General features: G+C 41.3%; 1 protein-coding gene across 1 annotated transcript in view; it reads left to right on the forward strand.

Annotated features, from left to right (window-relative positions):
• LOC124148523 (GTP-binding protein RAD-like) overlaps positions 1-13,761 on the forward strand; it is a 32,097-nt gene that overhangs the window by 14,964 nt on the left and 3,372 nt on the right. The window contains exons 2-3 of the mRNA XM_048386082.1: positions 11,773-11,841; positions 12,928-13,013. Coding sequence (XP_048242039.1) covers positions 12,981-13,013 — 33 coding nt within the window. The 5' untranslated portion in view covers positions 11,773-11,841; positions 12,928-12,980. The remainder of the gene's footprint in view (positions 1-11,772; positions 11,842-12,927; positions 13,014-13,761) is intronic.

Genomic DNA, 13,761 nt, shown 5'->3' on the forward strand with positions numbered 1-13,761 from the left:
TTTAACGTCGCGTCCAAGATTATTGCACTTACATAGCGACGTGCATGAACGTGTATGTGTTTGTGTGTGTGGCTGCTTGTACTGATGCTCCACACTAAGATACCATGCCGCAGTTTAACATGAATACCCCACTCAGACACAGTATTCTGACTCCGAGCCGACCAGTCCTTGCGTTAACCCCTTAATGCCGATCGCCAAAAAGGATAACAACAAGTACCATTTTGTAACGTCGTTTGGTATGACGCGGCCGCGGATCGAACCCCGAACCTTCCGCTCTCCAGGCGGACGCTCTACCACTAGACCACGGAGGCGGTCGTTAGTCCATGAGGACCCGGTACCTTATATAGCTGAATTGGTTAGTTCAATGATTAGTTACAATTCGACGATGAACGCTGGGGCACGAGTGCAAGGACCGATCTGTTTTAATTCAAAAACTTAAGCACATAAAATATTTAAACAACATTGTTTTCGTTGAACGTAGATCAGTTTGTCAGATGAATTCCCAAAACGCTATGCTAAGTTGTGATGACACTGAACGAGTCGCCTCTGCGTGATGCACGTGAAACATGAGCCTTTCGCACGTGCACCTCGCTCTTTGTTGACGCGGGGGCACGGGTGGCCCAGTTGTCTAAGGCGCCGCAATTCGCTGTGCACCTTAGAAATAATTCAGAGTGTTCGCCACGTGACAACAAACAATCAAACTGACACACCACATGAGTGAGTATAGGTTTTTGCCGCTTTTAGCATTATTCCAGCACTATCACGGCACGCAAACACAAGAAAAAAGACTTGGCACAATTGTACCCATCTAGGGAAATCGAACCCAAACTTAGTGTTGACGAGCGAACACATTAACCAAAAGGCTACGCCATCGCCCTCAGAAACAATAGCGAATCCCTTTCAAAAGGATGGATCCGCCCTTCGTTCGTATATAAATATACTCACTGAAAGGAAGACTAATCATGATTAGCTTCACGTGCCTTATCAGTGAGATGCACGTGTGGAGTCCGCGCATGCCGGAATGTTGTTTGTACACCAGGATCATAACAGCGCTGTTTGCCATAGCGATCTTCACCCCTTGTTACTTGTGCCGACTCCTTTTCCGGTAGACACGATGTTAGGAGTTTGGCCTTTATTCATCAAATTAATCAGTGTGGAGTAAAATGATGATGTTAATATAGTTATACATCACCATATGGAGGCAGCTCTAGGGACGGGTTTGTGGGTCGTTACTTAGGCGTCAATTTAGTGAAGTAAGATGGGATTAACGCCGCTTTGAACAGTAGTCCAGTTATATCCCGGCTTGTCGGCATATCGTGGGAGGAAAACCCGAAGTGATGCAGGTCTCAGACGTTTACCACTTTCGTGAAACCCACGAACACGGGTTTGGTGTTGACAGAGCCAGAAACAATCGGGGCGAACCGGGATTCGAATCCATGATCATATAGGCTTCTGGCGTACCCAAGGGACACAACTCTTCACAGCGAATTGCGTCACTTTAGACGACTGGGCCACCCGTGCCTCATTTCGCAATGAAACCAGTTTACATAGGCAACAATAGGTCTTCAGCAACCCTTGCTTGTCGTATGAGGCAACTAACGGGATCGGGTGGTCAGGCTCGCTGACTCTGTTGATGCATGTCATCGTATCCCAATTGCGCGGGTCGTTATGTCAATCACTGGATTGTCTGGCCCAGGCTCGATTATTTACAAACAGCCGTCATGTAGCTGGAATATTGTTGTGTGCGGCGTTAAGCAACAAAAAAAACACACAAAAAACAAAGCCGTCGACCAAGTCGCCGAGCCTGACAACCCGATTCACGTAGTCTTCTCTTGCCAAGCATGGGTTACTGAGGACCAGTTATATCCGGAATCTCCACGGGGGAGAATAACTGTATATGGATGACAATGATATCATGAAAACGTTAATGTGAACTTGTTAAACGAATTTTAATATCTATTTCCAATCATGTATATAAACGTATATTTCTCACTTAACAGGGACTGTACTACTCTCTTAACTTAATTAGGGCGATAGGGTAGCCTAATGGATAAAGCGTTAGCTCGCCACGCCGCGGTCCGGGTTCGATTCCCACATGGGAACAATGTGTGATACACATTTCTAGTGTCCAGCGCTATGACATTGTTGGGATATTGCTAAAAGCGACGTAAAACTATACTCACTCACTTAGCCTAATGACCCTCTTAACCTGTTTAAGATCCTCTTTCCTACCCCCCTCCTCTTCTCTTTAAGGCAGAAACAAACAACCATCACTTGGAAAAACATTTTCGGTTAATGATAATCCCTTAAATGCTTATACCGAGCGAAAGCGAATACTAAAACACTTTTGCGGGTCACAAAACACATCGGCATCATGAGCTGAGTATTTTGAGTATATCACAGCCTCATTTTCCGGACCTATAGCTGAGATCGGCCCATAAAAAATAAAACAGTCCCCCACGAGCTGAAACAGGCATTGGTTCGTTACAGAATAGCCGCATATCAATACCATTAGGTTCAGTGGGAGATGTGTTTATGTTTGTTTTCATACGAAGCGAGACCCCAAAGTCCCCCGCCATATGCTGGAGGTATTCTGTTGGCATTATCTGTTACTACGGGTATTTATATAGGGGAGGGCGTTTGATTTATTCAACTGTTTGGAGGAAGACGGTGATGTATATGGTATGGTGGCTGTTTTTATTCTTACTCAACATTGTTTAGACACTGAAACGTTTAAAGAACTGATGCGCCGAGACAATGAAGTAGCTTGCCAAAATAATCGGCGATGTTTTTTGTGTAATGGTGATTTATGCGTGTGCATTGTTTAAACTCCTTTCTGAAGTGGAATTCACGAAAACAATTATCTGACATGTGTGATTGCAAATCTCCGTAATAAAATGAAGGGCGGCAAATTTACAGGAAATGGGCGTCTCTGAACTATATTTTTAGAATTGCAACATTTTGTTTGATAGGACAATTTTACTTTTTAATGAGACAACGTCTTCTACTGAAGGATACCGTGTTGGTTTCACCAACGTGGTAAACATCTGCGACTGTATCGCTGTGGGCTTTCTTCCCACATTAAGCCGACGCGTTGATAAACCGTACATACTGTCAAGGGGGCGTTAGCACTGCCCACTCTCACTGTGAGATAGGGAATCTCTCTTTTAAGAATAAGGATGCATTATGGGATAACTAACATCTTCAGGTTTCTTTCTACCGGTAAGACATTACATGCTTACCCAGGCGGTCGGGTAGCCTAGTGGTTAAAGCGTTTGCTCGTTACGCCGAAGACCCGGGTTCGATTTTCCACATGGGTACAATGTGTGAAACCCATGTTTGTTGTACCCCGCCACCGTGCTGGAATATTGCTGAAAGCGGCGGAAAACCATACTCACTCACATGCTTACACTGGTATCATCGGGTATCACCGTTGGTTTTCGGTGATCCCCTGATCTAATTCTCTCTCTCTCTCTCTCTCTCTCTCTCTCTCTCTCTCTCTCTCTCTCTCTCTCTCTCTCTCTCTCTCTCACACACACACACACACACACACTCACAGACACACACAGATCATATACCGTATTTATAAAACACAAGGTAGCAACATCTAGAAGCATACTAATTATTTCAAAAAACAAATAACAAACATGGATATACAAAACACGTATACACCCAGTGCATATCTAACATACCTAGCAGACACACAGATTCCATACAAGCAATACACCTCCATTCATGCACATACATGCATGCACCCACGCACGCACGCACACATGCCTACATGCACACACATCCATACATACCAACAACAAAAATAACATCAATATCAGACATAACTACATACTACACGCCCATTTCTGGTGTTCCCCGCCATGATACATCTTCCCGAGGCAAGAGAGTTAACTGACGATAAAATTCCAGTGGAAACCGGACTTTTAAAGTCAGTTAACTCTCTTGCATCGGGAAGATGCCGTGATATTGCTGCAAAATTGCTAAAAGCGGCGTAAAACCATTCTCACTCATATATTACACATTCAATAGCCCGGATGTCATCGCTCGTTATCAGTGATCCATTGGTGTAATTGTCAGCGCTAATTTGCCTCTTACGCCCAGTGGAATCGACTCTGTTACTCTATTGGGTTGATGTTTAATATTTTAAATCTGATGGCTCAGACGGGCGCAAAATTCGTGTTCAAGTCAATGATAATTTGGTCAGTCTCAAAATATGTAATTATATTTTTACCATGATTGACAGATTGTGGATTATGTTTTGACAACCAGGAGTACGACTCTTACCGGCTTGTACATATCGCTATGACATGTAAAGGGGACCCGTGAAGATCCTCGTAGAATAGGTCTTCAGCAACCCATACTTGCTCTAAAAGGCGACTATGCTTGTCGTAATAGGCGACTTACGGGATCCGGTGGTCAGGCTCGCTGACTTGGTTGATGCATGTCATCGATCCCAGTAGCGTGGATCGATGCTCATGATGTCAACCACTGGATTGTCTGGTCCAGACTCGATTATTTACACACCGCCGTCATATAGCTGGAATATTGCTGAGTGCGGCGTTAAACAACAAACAAACATAGCATGTAAAGGGTAATCTCTGGACACTAAAACCAGGTTGACCTGGGCTCACTTGCACAAAGCGATCTTAGCGCTACAACTATTGTAAGCTTATGTTAAAGTATGGGAGTTACGATCATCTTAGCGCTAAGATCGCTTTGTGCAAGTGGGCCCTGGTCAGTTACATTTGGCTACAAAGATACAAATTCGACAGTGAGGTCTATCATGGAAAACATCACATTCGAAAATTGGAATGTTCTTTCTGCACGTGTCATGAACACAATGTCTTAATTACATGTATCTCCCAAAACAAACAATTTGAACATATACCGTTTATATTATGTTAAATAGGATTCCCCCATAGCATATTCTGACTCATACCTCGCACCCTTTCTTAGATTGTTGCTCCACCTCGCCAAACTTTGTTATTTCTCGCTTTCACCGATTTATTTCTGTTTATTCCTTGTCTTCACGTGAGACTAGGTAAATATACAGATATACAATCCCCTTAATTCCGGTTTTTATAAGTCGTGCACAGCGTTTCTCTGATCTTCTTTCTTCGTTTAACCACGAGCGGATATGACGTCATAGGTCATGCACGCCTTGTCGCGACAATTACGCATTCGGTGAAAAAGATTTTGAGCAATGTGTCTAAACTTGTACATACACTTATTTAGAAGCGTGTATTCATAGTCGCGAAAACAGTGTGTAACTATTAATATGATACGTCTGAAGGTGGTCGCATTTGTTGAGCGTACAATGTTAAATCTTTATTATTTAGATATGGATTTGGTTATGTGTGGGCAAATCAAAATGTGGTAAAACGTTTTCACTTCTATTCAGAGGAAGATTTATTGCCACTGACAACCAAACGTGGATTGGACAGATTGCTCCATTTTTAAATTTGGATTTGTATAGAAGTATTAAAGAAAGAAACAATTAAGAAGAATATTTGTCAAATATTAAAATACCAGTGTTTAGAATTGCTTTGTGTAAATTTCGGTGCTCGTCATAATCTTATGATAGAAGAATTAAGAAAAATAAACATTGCTTGAAATCAGTGATATGTCCATTTCGTTTAATTCTAGGTGTAGAATCAGAATTTCAATTTCAGTTCAGTATATATAATACAGCTATTCCATATTTCACTTATAGCCTGATGATATGCGCATTATTAAACATATTTAAAAGTATTTTAATTGTAAATATGTTTTGGGTTATGGGGGATGTGGTGTTTAGGAGGTGCTAGGCTATGAGGAGATTGCTTATTTCATGTGTTTAGACCCTAAACGTGTTGAGATAGAACACACCAAATATGCATACAGTTTAGGATTTAAACACATTCCTAAACATGTCTTGTATGTGTTGACGTTCTTAACACATCGTTTTAAAGTATAGTTTGTGAAAAATACTAATTAAACAAGTGATATTTACTCATCTCCAGCATTTTCGTGCAGTCTACCAGGCAGGATAGTAAATTCGGTGTTTACTATCCTTCTGACCGGTGTTACTAATTAAGTTAGTAGAATTCACTGGACTTCTTTCTCAGTGTTATTGTACATCCTACGTTGGATCCAATTAAAGTACATTGTTTAGCTAAATATGTTTCCCTTAGTGTGAAACAAATATTCCTTGTTCTTCCAATTGTATCTGATAACATGGCGCTCCATTTATTGTATTCATGTATTCCCGTTGTATAATGGGCAGGTGGCTCTTTTACTGAAATTCAACATGCACAAGCCACGACGAATATTGATCTAGTTTTCGTCTGAAATTTTAAGAAAATTAACCGAGGAGCAAAAGAAGCTATACCTCTCAGTTGATTTTATCATAAATTTGATTTTTAACTGGAAATATCTTTATTATATCCACGAAATGAACTGTACTGGCGGTTAGTCAGTATTCAAAGAATACTTCTACTTGGTTTTACATCATTTCAAACATGGTAGGGATCATATGGCTGCAAATTCCTTTCTTACCCCAGCCTTCACTGAAATAATTTATTTTAACACAAAATTACAAAGCCATAGATTATTTTTTACAAACTTGGTAATGATTAAATAGACATACTCAAATTTTACAACAGTTGAATTACATAAACAACAAAGCCGGTATACTTTCTTTTGCCCCTCAGTATACATGTCGATATTAAATTTGACATGTAGAGTACCGTGTTCTCGTTCATGTTAGCCCTTTTATAATCCAAGCAGCATGTGTTGCCCACTTATCGGTAGCTGACATGCAACATAAATGCTTGAGCAACCCTCGTGATATATAACATTGTACTATTTTTACCATGACGTCAATGTGCATATATACATATATATATATAGCAGCATAGATCAAGACAACGACCATACAGACATAGCTCAAAATGCCTTCAAGCAAAACAAAACCAACACCTTATTCAGAAGGTCCCAAAATCTGCAGTTCAAAGAAAATAGATATTCAGATGTTTTAACATAGCTACGAGTTCTGTATCTCGTTCCCAGAATCTCTGACACAGTCAACGTTAAATGTCAGCCGTAACGGATACGCCTAGGCCGATTATTTTCTCCTCAACGTCCATTTTGCTGAGGTTACTGATGACGTCATCACTTTATGCGTACCACCTGTCGTCCATGTTTGTTATACAGTACGTAGGTTTTCACGTGGTCTTGATGTGCCCTGGGATCGGAGATAACGCATGTTGTGTCGGGAAAAAACTTTGCCCCGCCACCTATTTGCAAAGATAGGCTGTTTAACACAAGTGTATTACATCGTCACTGGTATCGGCGCACGGGTGGCCCAGTAGTCTAAGCCGCAATTCGCCGTGCAGTTGTGTCCCTTTGGCGTACCAGGATCCTATGATCGTGGGCTCGAATTCCAGATTCGCCCAATTGTGGTTCTTGATTTGTCGGCACTTAAACACGTCATCGAGGGTTTGACCAAAGAAGTAAACGCGTTAGCCCTGTATCTTCGGGGCTGCCTTCCACATCAAGCTGACACCCCGTGATATAAAGTTTCACCCACTAATTCATTCACGCACGCACGCACGCATTATTTATTTATTTATCTACAACCTACCTACATATATATGTATAGAGAGTGACGGAGATGACGACAAAAATCCATAAATCCTAGACCGCAGAAATGTAAAAATAAAGTTGGCCTAAGCGAACCCGCACGAGGAGACGCACAACTTGCCTCGCGCAAGCAACATCACACGCATCATAGATCACTCAATCAAGCACACTATTCCACCAGTAAACACAGAACAAAACCTAAAGCAAGCGCACTTATGGGAATTACCTCCAAAAACTCTGTATACTCTCGCGGTCTTCCACTACTTTAACTCCCTGTGCTCACCTTCCAAAGTGAGAAGGAGAATCGCAGCTGTTATTTAGTCTCTTAGAGTTACCTCGTTTTTTAAACTTTAGCTTGGGTGAATGAGTTTGGTTTAACGTCGCTTTGAACAGTATTTCAGTTATATCACGGCGCGTAAGCTTGATGTGAGAGAAACCAGAAAGAACAGGGATACTACACGTTTGAAGATCTTATGTCGTTACATGTTATTAACATCAAAGATTGCGGTGAAAATCGGGATCTTTATCATTTTACCGATTTTATACTCATTAAATCAATTGTCAGTGACTCCGTGGCATCTGATTGGCTAAAATTCGAAAAAGGATTAGACCAAACCCACTAACAGGCTCCTGATTCTTGACTGGCTGATAATAAAATGGACGGGACTTAAACGGGATATTAAGTCATATATTTCGAAGAATTGACTGCAAAATGTCTTTGTTCTTATGGAGTTATAAATGTGAAAACAGATGCGCACACTTTGCGTTAATCCTCTACGCTACCTTTATACCAGGGGAAATGATGGCTTTGATACGAGATTCAGCTGAAGTTGGATCAAACATTCTTAAAAAACATAATCACCATTTTGACCGTAACTAAATATCTCTCCCAAAATGGATGTTTGGGTTTAAAGCATCCATATAAATCTGTTCAATATCATCACGTTTAAAAAAAATGTTTCTCAGAATAACTTTTATCGAAAGCTGCATATATAAAAGACAGAAATTAATTGAATACACTTGAATGACGCGGGTGTGTTTAACTGAGATTAAATATTAATAGAACACTGGTACGTGCAAACACATGGGCGAACTCAACTCGCTTATCTCTAGAGAAATAATGCACTTGGGGAGTTCTCCACTTTCTGAAAGACGATGGGGTAATGCTTCTAAAATATTCTCTATTTAGAATGATTATTTCCAAAGCTGTAGACAAGTCCCCGGTTTGCTGTTTATATTCAAAGTAAGATAGTCGGGTCGCCAAGTTGCGATATCCGGCTTGATTAGATTGAGTGTAATGCAGCGTTGAGTACGTGCAGAAGTGCATACGTCAGCGTTGTCACAACACCCTACGTATCTGGGACAGACAAACCATTAGTGTCAGAATCGAACCGCGCTACCCAGACAAGATGTAGTACGGTCACTCACAACTAAGAGGCGCGTGTCCTAATCAGCTGATATCCACAGCGGTTGTATTTCATGTAACTGCGATTTTCACAAGTATAAGAAGTTCATACTGAATGTTCCCTTATTGCGGTTATCCAGCAATTACGTCTCCTTTCTGTCCTCTACTCACTTTTTGATAGGGATATTCCGTGTCCAGACAGGAACTGAACGTGACTAATGGGAGAAGTTGTCATACAAATAGCATTCATATTGCCTTGGAACTGACTCATTTTCAGTTTCATTACAAAATGATAAGTAATTTATATAACATTCCCTTAATATCAGTGTATTGCTTTTCCTTTACATTTGAGAATTTGTTTCACAAGCTTTAGATCTGGTAATTTTAGACTAATGATATAAACAGGAAGATACACAAATATACCATGCCATTCATGACAAAATGTACATAGAAGACGAAATTCATGTTTTGCTTGTATGTGATGAGCATACCTCTCTTAGAGGTACATTAGTAAATACATCAGAAATGACAGTACAGTTAACGTTTATGAATATTATGACACTCAAGTAGACAGACGATAAATGATGTCTATATATCTATTGAATGTGCAAAAATACCACTTAATGTACCTATTTTCTAAGAATACTATATGTGATATGTGTGTCTGTGCTGTTTGTGTGTATATGTCTGTGCATGTATTTGTTTACCTCATACAAAGAAAACTACCAATTGCACCCTTTCCTCCTTGTGTGTGTGTGTGTGTGTGTGTGTGTGTGTGTGTGTGTGTGTGTGTGTGCTGAGAAATGGAAGTTCTATATGTCTGTATTGTGGAATTTGCGCCATTGGCCTCTACATTGAATATATTGTCTTGTCTTGTCTTGTCTTGTCTCCCTTAAGCAGCTGATTTAAGTTTTGTTATCACACTATCCCCTATCTAAAGTTGAGTAATATATTGTAAATATCCTTGACATATTCGCTACTACACATGTTAGCGTCGTTTTCACTCTTACATGGATGACGCGGCGTTGAAAGTGACCGCCAGAGAAATTCAATCTGTGAGCAAGTTGCCGATAGAAGCGATGAGTGATGTTGCTTGTCGCCTCTAAGCCAGCGTAGTGACTGGGGATACGGCCGATTGATATCGGATTTACCAGTTTACAAAGCATCTTCACCCCAACGCCACGCCACCCCAGAATATGAAATCGTCGTCCCCTTAATAATAATGTTAGTGTGGCTGTTTATTATTGGAGGTCGTAGACGTTTACAAATTTGGTTAGGTCACGCGAGATTCGAACCCAGGACCTTGACCTTGTATGACGACCTTCACTGAGAAGAACGGAAGTAGTTGCATTTTTATGTTATTTGATGCTTGTGAGAGGGCTGGGCATGGTGTGTAGAGAAGTAGGATTTCACGTATCAAAAAGTTCACGCCCAAGAGCACGGGTATGAGGTCTGACAACAGGGGGATCGTGATCTGGGCGTATCTGGTCTTTGAACAACAGGGGCCCACTGGACAAACACTTAGTTGCAACGTGGCTGGTTTCGTGTCATTCGAGCCGAAGCCATGGGCCGCTCCTGCCATCAATGCCACATTTATATTCTATGTTGCCTGTGTTCATGGTGAAACTGCAGTTGTTACCGACCACGGCGTTCATCCTACCCACAATACATGTAAACAATCCTCCTTGACTTACCAGTGTATCATCCTTCCATTCTGTTACGATACAGACCCGTGAAGATCCAGTTTAGGATGCGTCTTCAGCAACCCATTCTTGCCGTAAAAGGCGACTATGCTTGTAAGAGAGGGGCGGTCGGGTAGCCTAGTGGTTAAAGCGTTCGCTCGTCACGCCGAAGACCCGGGTTCGATTCCCGACATGGGTACAATGTGTGCAGCCCATTTCTGGTGTCCCCCGCCGTGATATTGCTGGAATAATGCTAAAAGCGGCGTAAAATCAAACTCACTCACTCACTATGCTTGTAAGAGAGGCGACTAACGGGATCGGGTGGTTTGGTTGATGCATGTCATCGTATTCCAGTTGCGTGGATCGATGCTCATGAGTGCGGCGTTAAACAACAAACAAACATTATGATATATGCGACTGGACAACTTTTTTTTTCTTTTTCTTTTTTGTAACTCCACATTTTATGTAACATTTTCCCATTACCCCTCAAATACAGGTAACATATTTTTCATGGACATCCCCCTCCCTATAATATATTACCAGTCCCTAAACAATGATGAAATCTCAAATCTCCATCCCAGCCCACTATAACAAATGACAAGTCTGCAAATACCATGATTTACCCTGACTTACCTTCGTTTGGAGCCGTGTAAGAACGGCACGCTGCTAAAAATAACTGTCCAATCAGATTACACTCATTAGCGAGAGAAATTCTGTGGAAAAGTTGTAAAGGAGAACTGGAGATCCTGACGTCACTACGAAAACGTTGCTTTGGTGGTGAATGGGTCCGGGATATTTTTCACAATGGAATGAATCTATATCACTGTGGGTAACGGTGGATTCTGTTCGCTTTGAAGCTGTACCTGTTTATACAGATACCCTATGGCATCATAAATGGCATCTTGGGATTGGGTAAAGCTGCTTTAATAGAAATGTCATCTCACCGCCTAAGGTCAGGGTAGGGAAGGTATAATTTCCCTCCTTCCAGGCAGAGGTATGTGTGACGGATCTATTTCAAATGTCAATGTATTTATGGTGTTGTATTTTCAGCTCTGTGTCACACATTCGTCACTTCCGATGGAGAAGACGGCACTAAACACTTGCAGAAATCCTCCAAAGGTATGCCATGGTTCCGCGAAACAGTGGGATTCTACTCCAAGACTACGGGCGTCACGATGCACCGATGTGTTGCATCGATAATTTACGAGTGCATACACGGCACGCCTACCCATGCATCGACATCACTGGATTGTCTGGTTCAGACTCGATTATTTACAGACCGTCGTCATATAGCTGGATAATTTCTAAGTGCGGCGTTAAACTACAAAAACCAAACCATGTTTTCATTCTGAATTCAGTAACCCGGCCTAGGCCTCGTTCATTAAAGTGATCGTAACTCCAATATCTTAACAAAGATTTACGGTCATCGTAGCACTAAGATCACTATTTGGGTCCTATGAACTAATTAGGCAAGCGTTACCGTACCGCCCATCACAAAGAAATGCTTACTCTGATGGTGAATTAGTAAGTAAAACGCGAACCGGTAGATAGCAACGCCCTCTAATAGACGTAAAAAGTAACTTACAACAGGTATCGTGACTCGCGATTTGTATCAATACTTTTTTCCTCCTTCACTCTCTCTCTCTCTCTGTCTCTGTCTCTCTCTCTCTCTCTCTCTCTCTCTCTCTCTGTATCTGTCTCTGTCTCTCCCTCTCTCTCTCTCTCTCTCTCTCTCTCTCTCTCTCTCTCTCTCTCTCTCTCTATATATATATATATATATATATAGTGCAATAATCTTGAACGCGAATTGTGGCGCTTCGGTCGATATGGAAACCCGGTCTCCCTCATGCATGCGTCTACTTTCATATTATTGTTATATTTTGATATCACATACAGTAACATGGTTGTAATTTAGCTTCGAATATAAATTGTGTTTACCATGTGAAAATGATGAAATATACATCAAAACATGTCATAATTGTACATGCACGTGTTTTCCTCTATATTACTCTCATAGTGTGATTATTATATACTACTCAAAAGAAGTTAAAGAACGCACGAGTATTTCATATGACTAAAGTTAATCCGTCATGCCAGTGTTAATCTCTAATGGCATGACATTAACCATAGTCAAAGAACATCCGATTTTTTCGTTTCTTTTGAGTGGAATATATTGAAGTGCATTAAATATTGTATGTTGATCAGGGAGGCGAGCCGAGTTTGACACGTGGGAGACAGTGGACGGGGAGACTTGCTGTATGAGACTGTTTGAACTGCGCATGGCAGCTCAGGTACTTGTGTATATATATTTAAACTATGTTTTTTTTATTTGTTTGTTTGTTGTGTAACGCCGCACTCAGCAATATTCCAGCTTTAGGACGGCGATCTGTAAATGTTCGAGTCTGAACCAGACAATCTAGTGATTGACATCATGAGCATCGATCTACGCAATTGGGATACGATGACGTGCATCAACCGAATCTCGGGCCTGATTACTCGATACCGTTAGTCGCCGCATGGGTTGCTGAAGACCATTTGTAACACCCATGGGTCAAATGGTGCCGTGCTTAGTGTGATCGCTTCTCATGCCCTGGGTTCGATCCTCCACATTGGTTAGTCAAGATAAATGCCTCCCTGTGCCGTAAACAAGTAAAAAGTAATTGTTTTTGAAAGTAATATTTGCAGAGGATTGTAGTGCAATCAGATCACACCATGACGAGAAGTGAAACATATCTCTGAATGAAGAAATCAATATAGGCATTGCTAGAAAATACATATTTGAAAGGTTTTGCTATACCTATTATAACATTGAAAAGCACAAATGTTTCTTCGTGAGTGAGTATGGTTTTACGCCGCTTTTAGCAATATTCAAGCAATATCATGGCGGGGGACACCAGAAGTTGGCTTCACACATTGTACCCATGTGGGGAATCGATCCTGGGTCTTCGGCGTGACGAGCGAACGTTTAAACCACTAGGTTACCCCGCGGTCACAATTTTTTCTAAAAGTGATTAATCAGGAGGATAATGCAAGCGGGGC

The sequence above is a fragment of the Haliotis rufescens genome, unplaced genomic scaffold (assembly GCF_023055435.1).
Source record: "Haliotis rufescens isolate VD_foot unplaced genomic scaffold, xgHalRufe1.0.p SCAF_6, whole genome shotgun sequence".
In the NCBI taxonomy this organism is placed as follows: domain Eukaryota; kingdom Metazoa; phylum Mollusca; class Gastropoda; order Lepetellida; family Haliotidae; genus Haliotis; species Haliotis rufescens.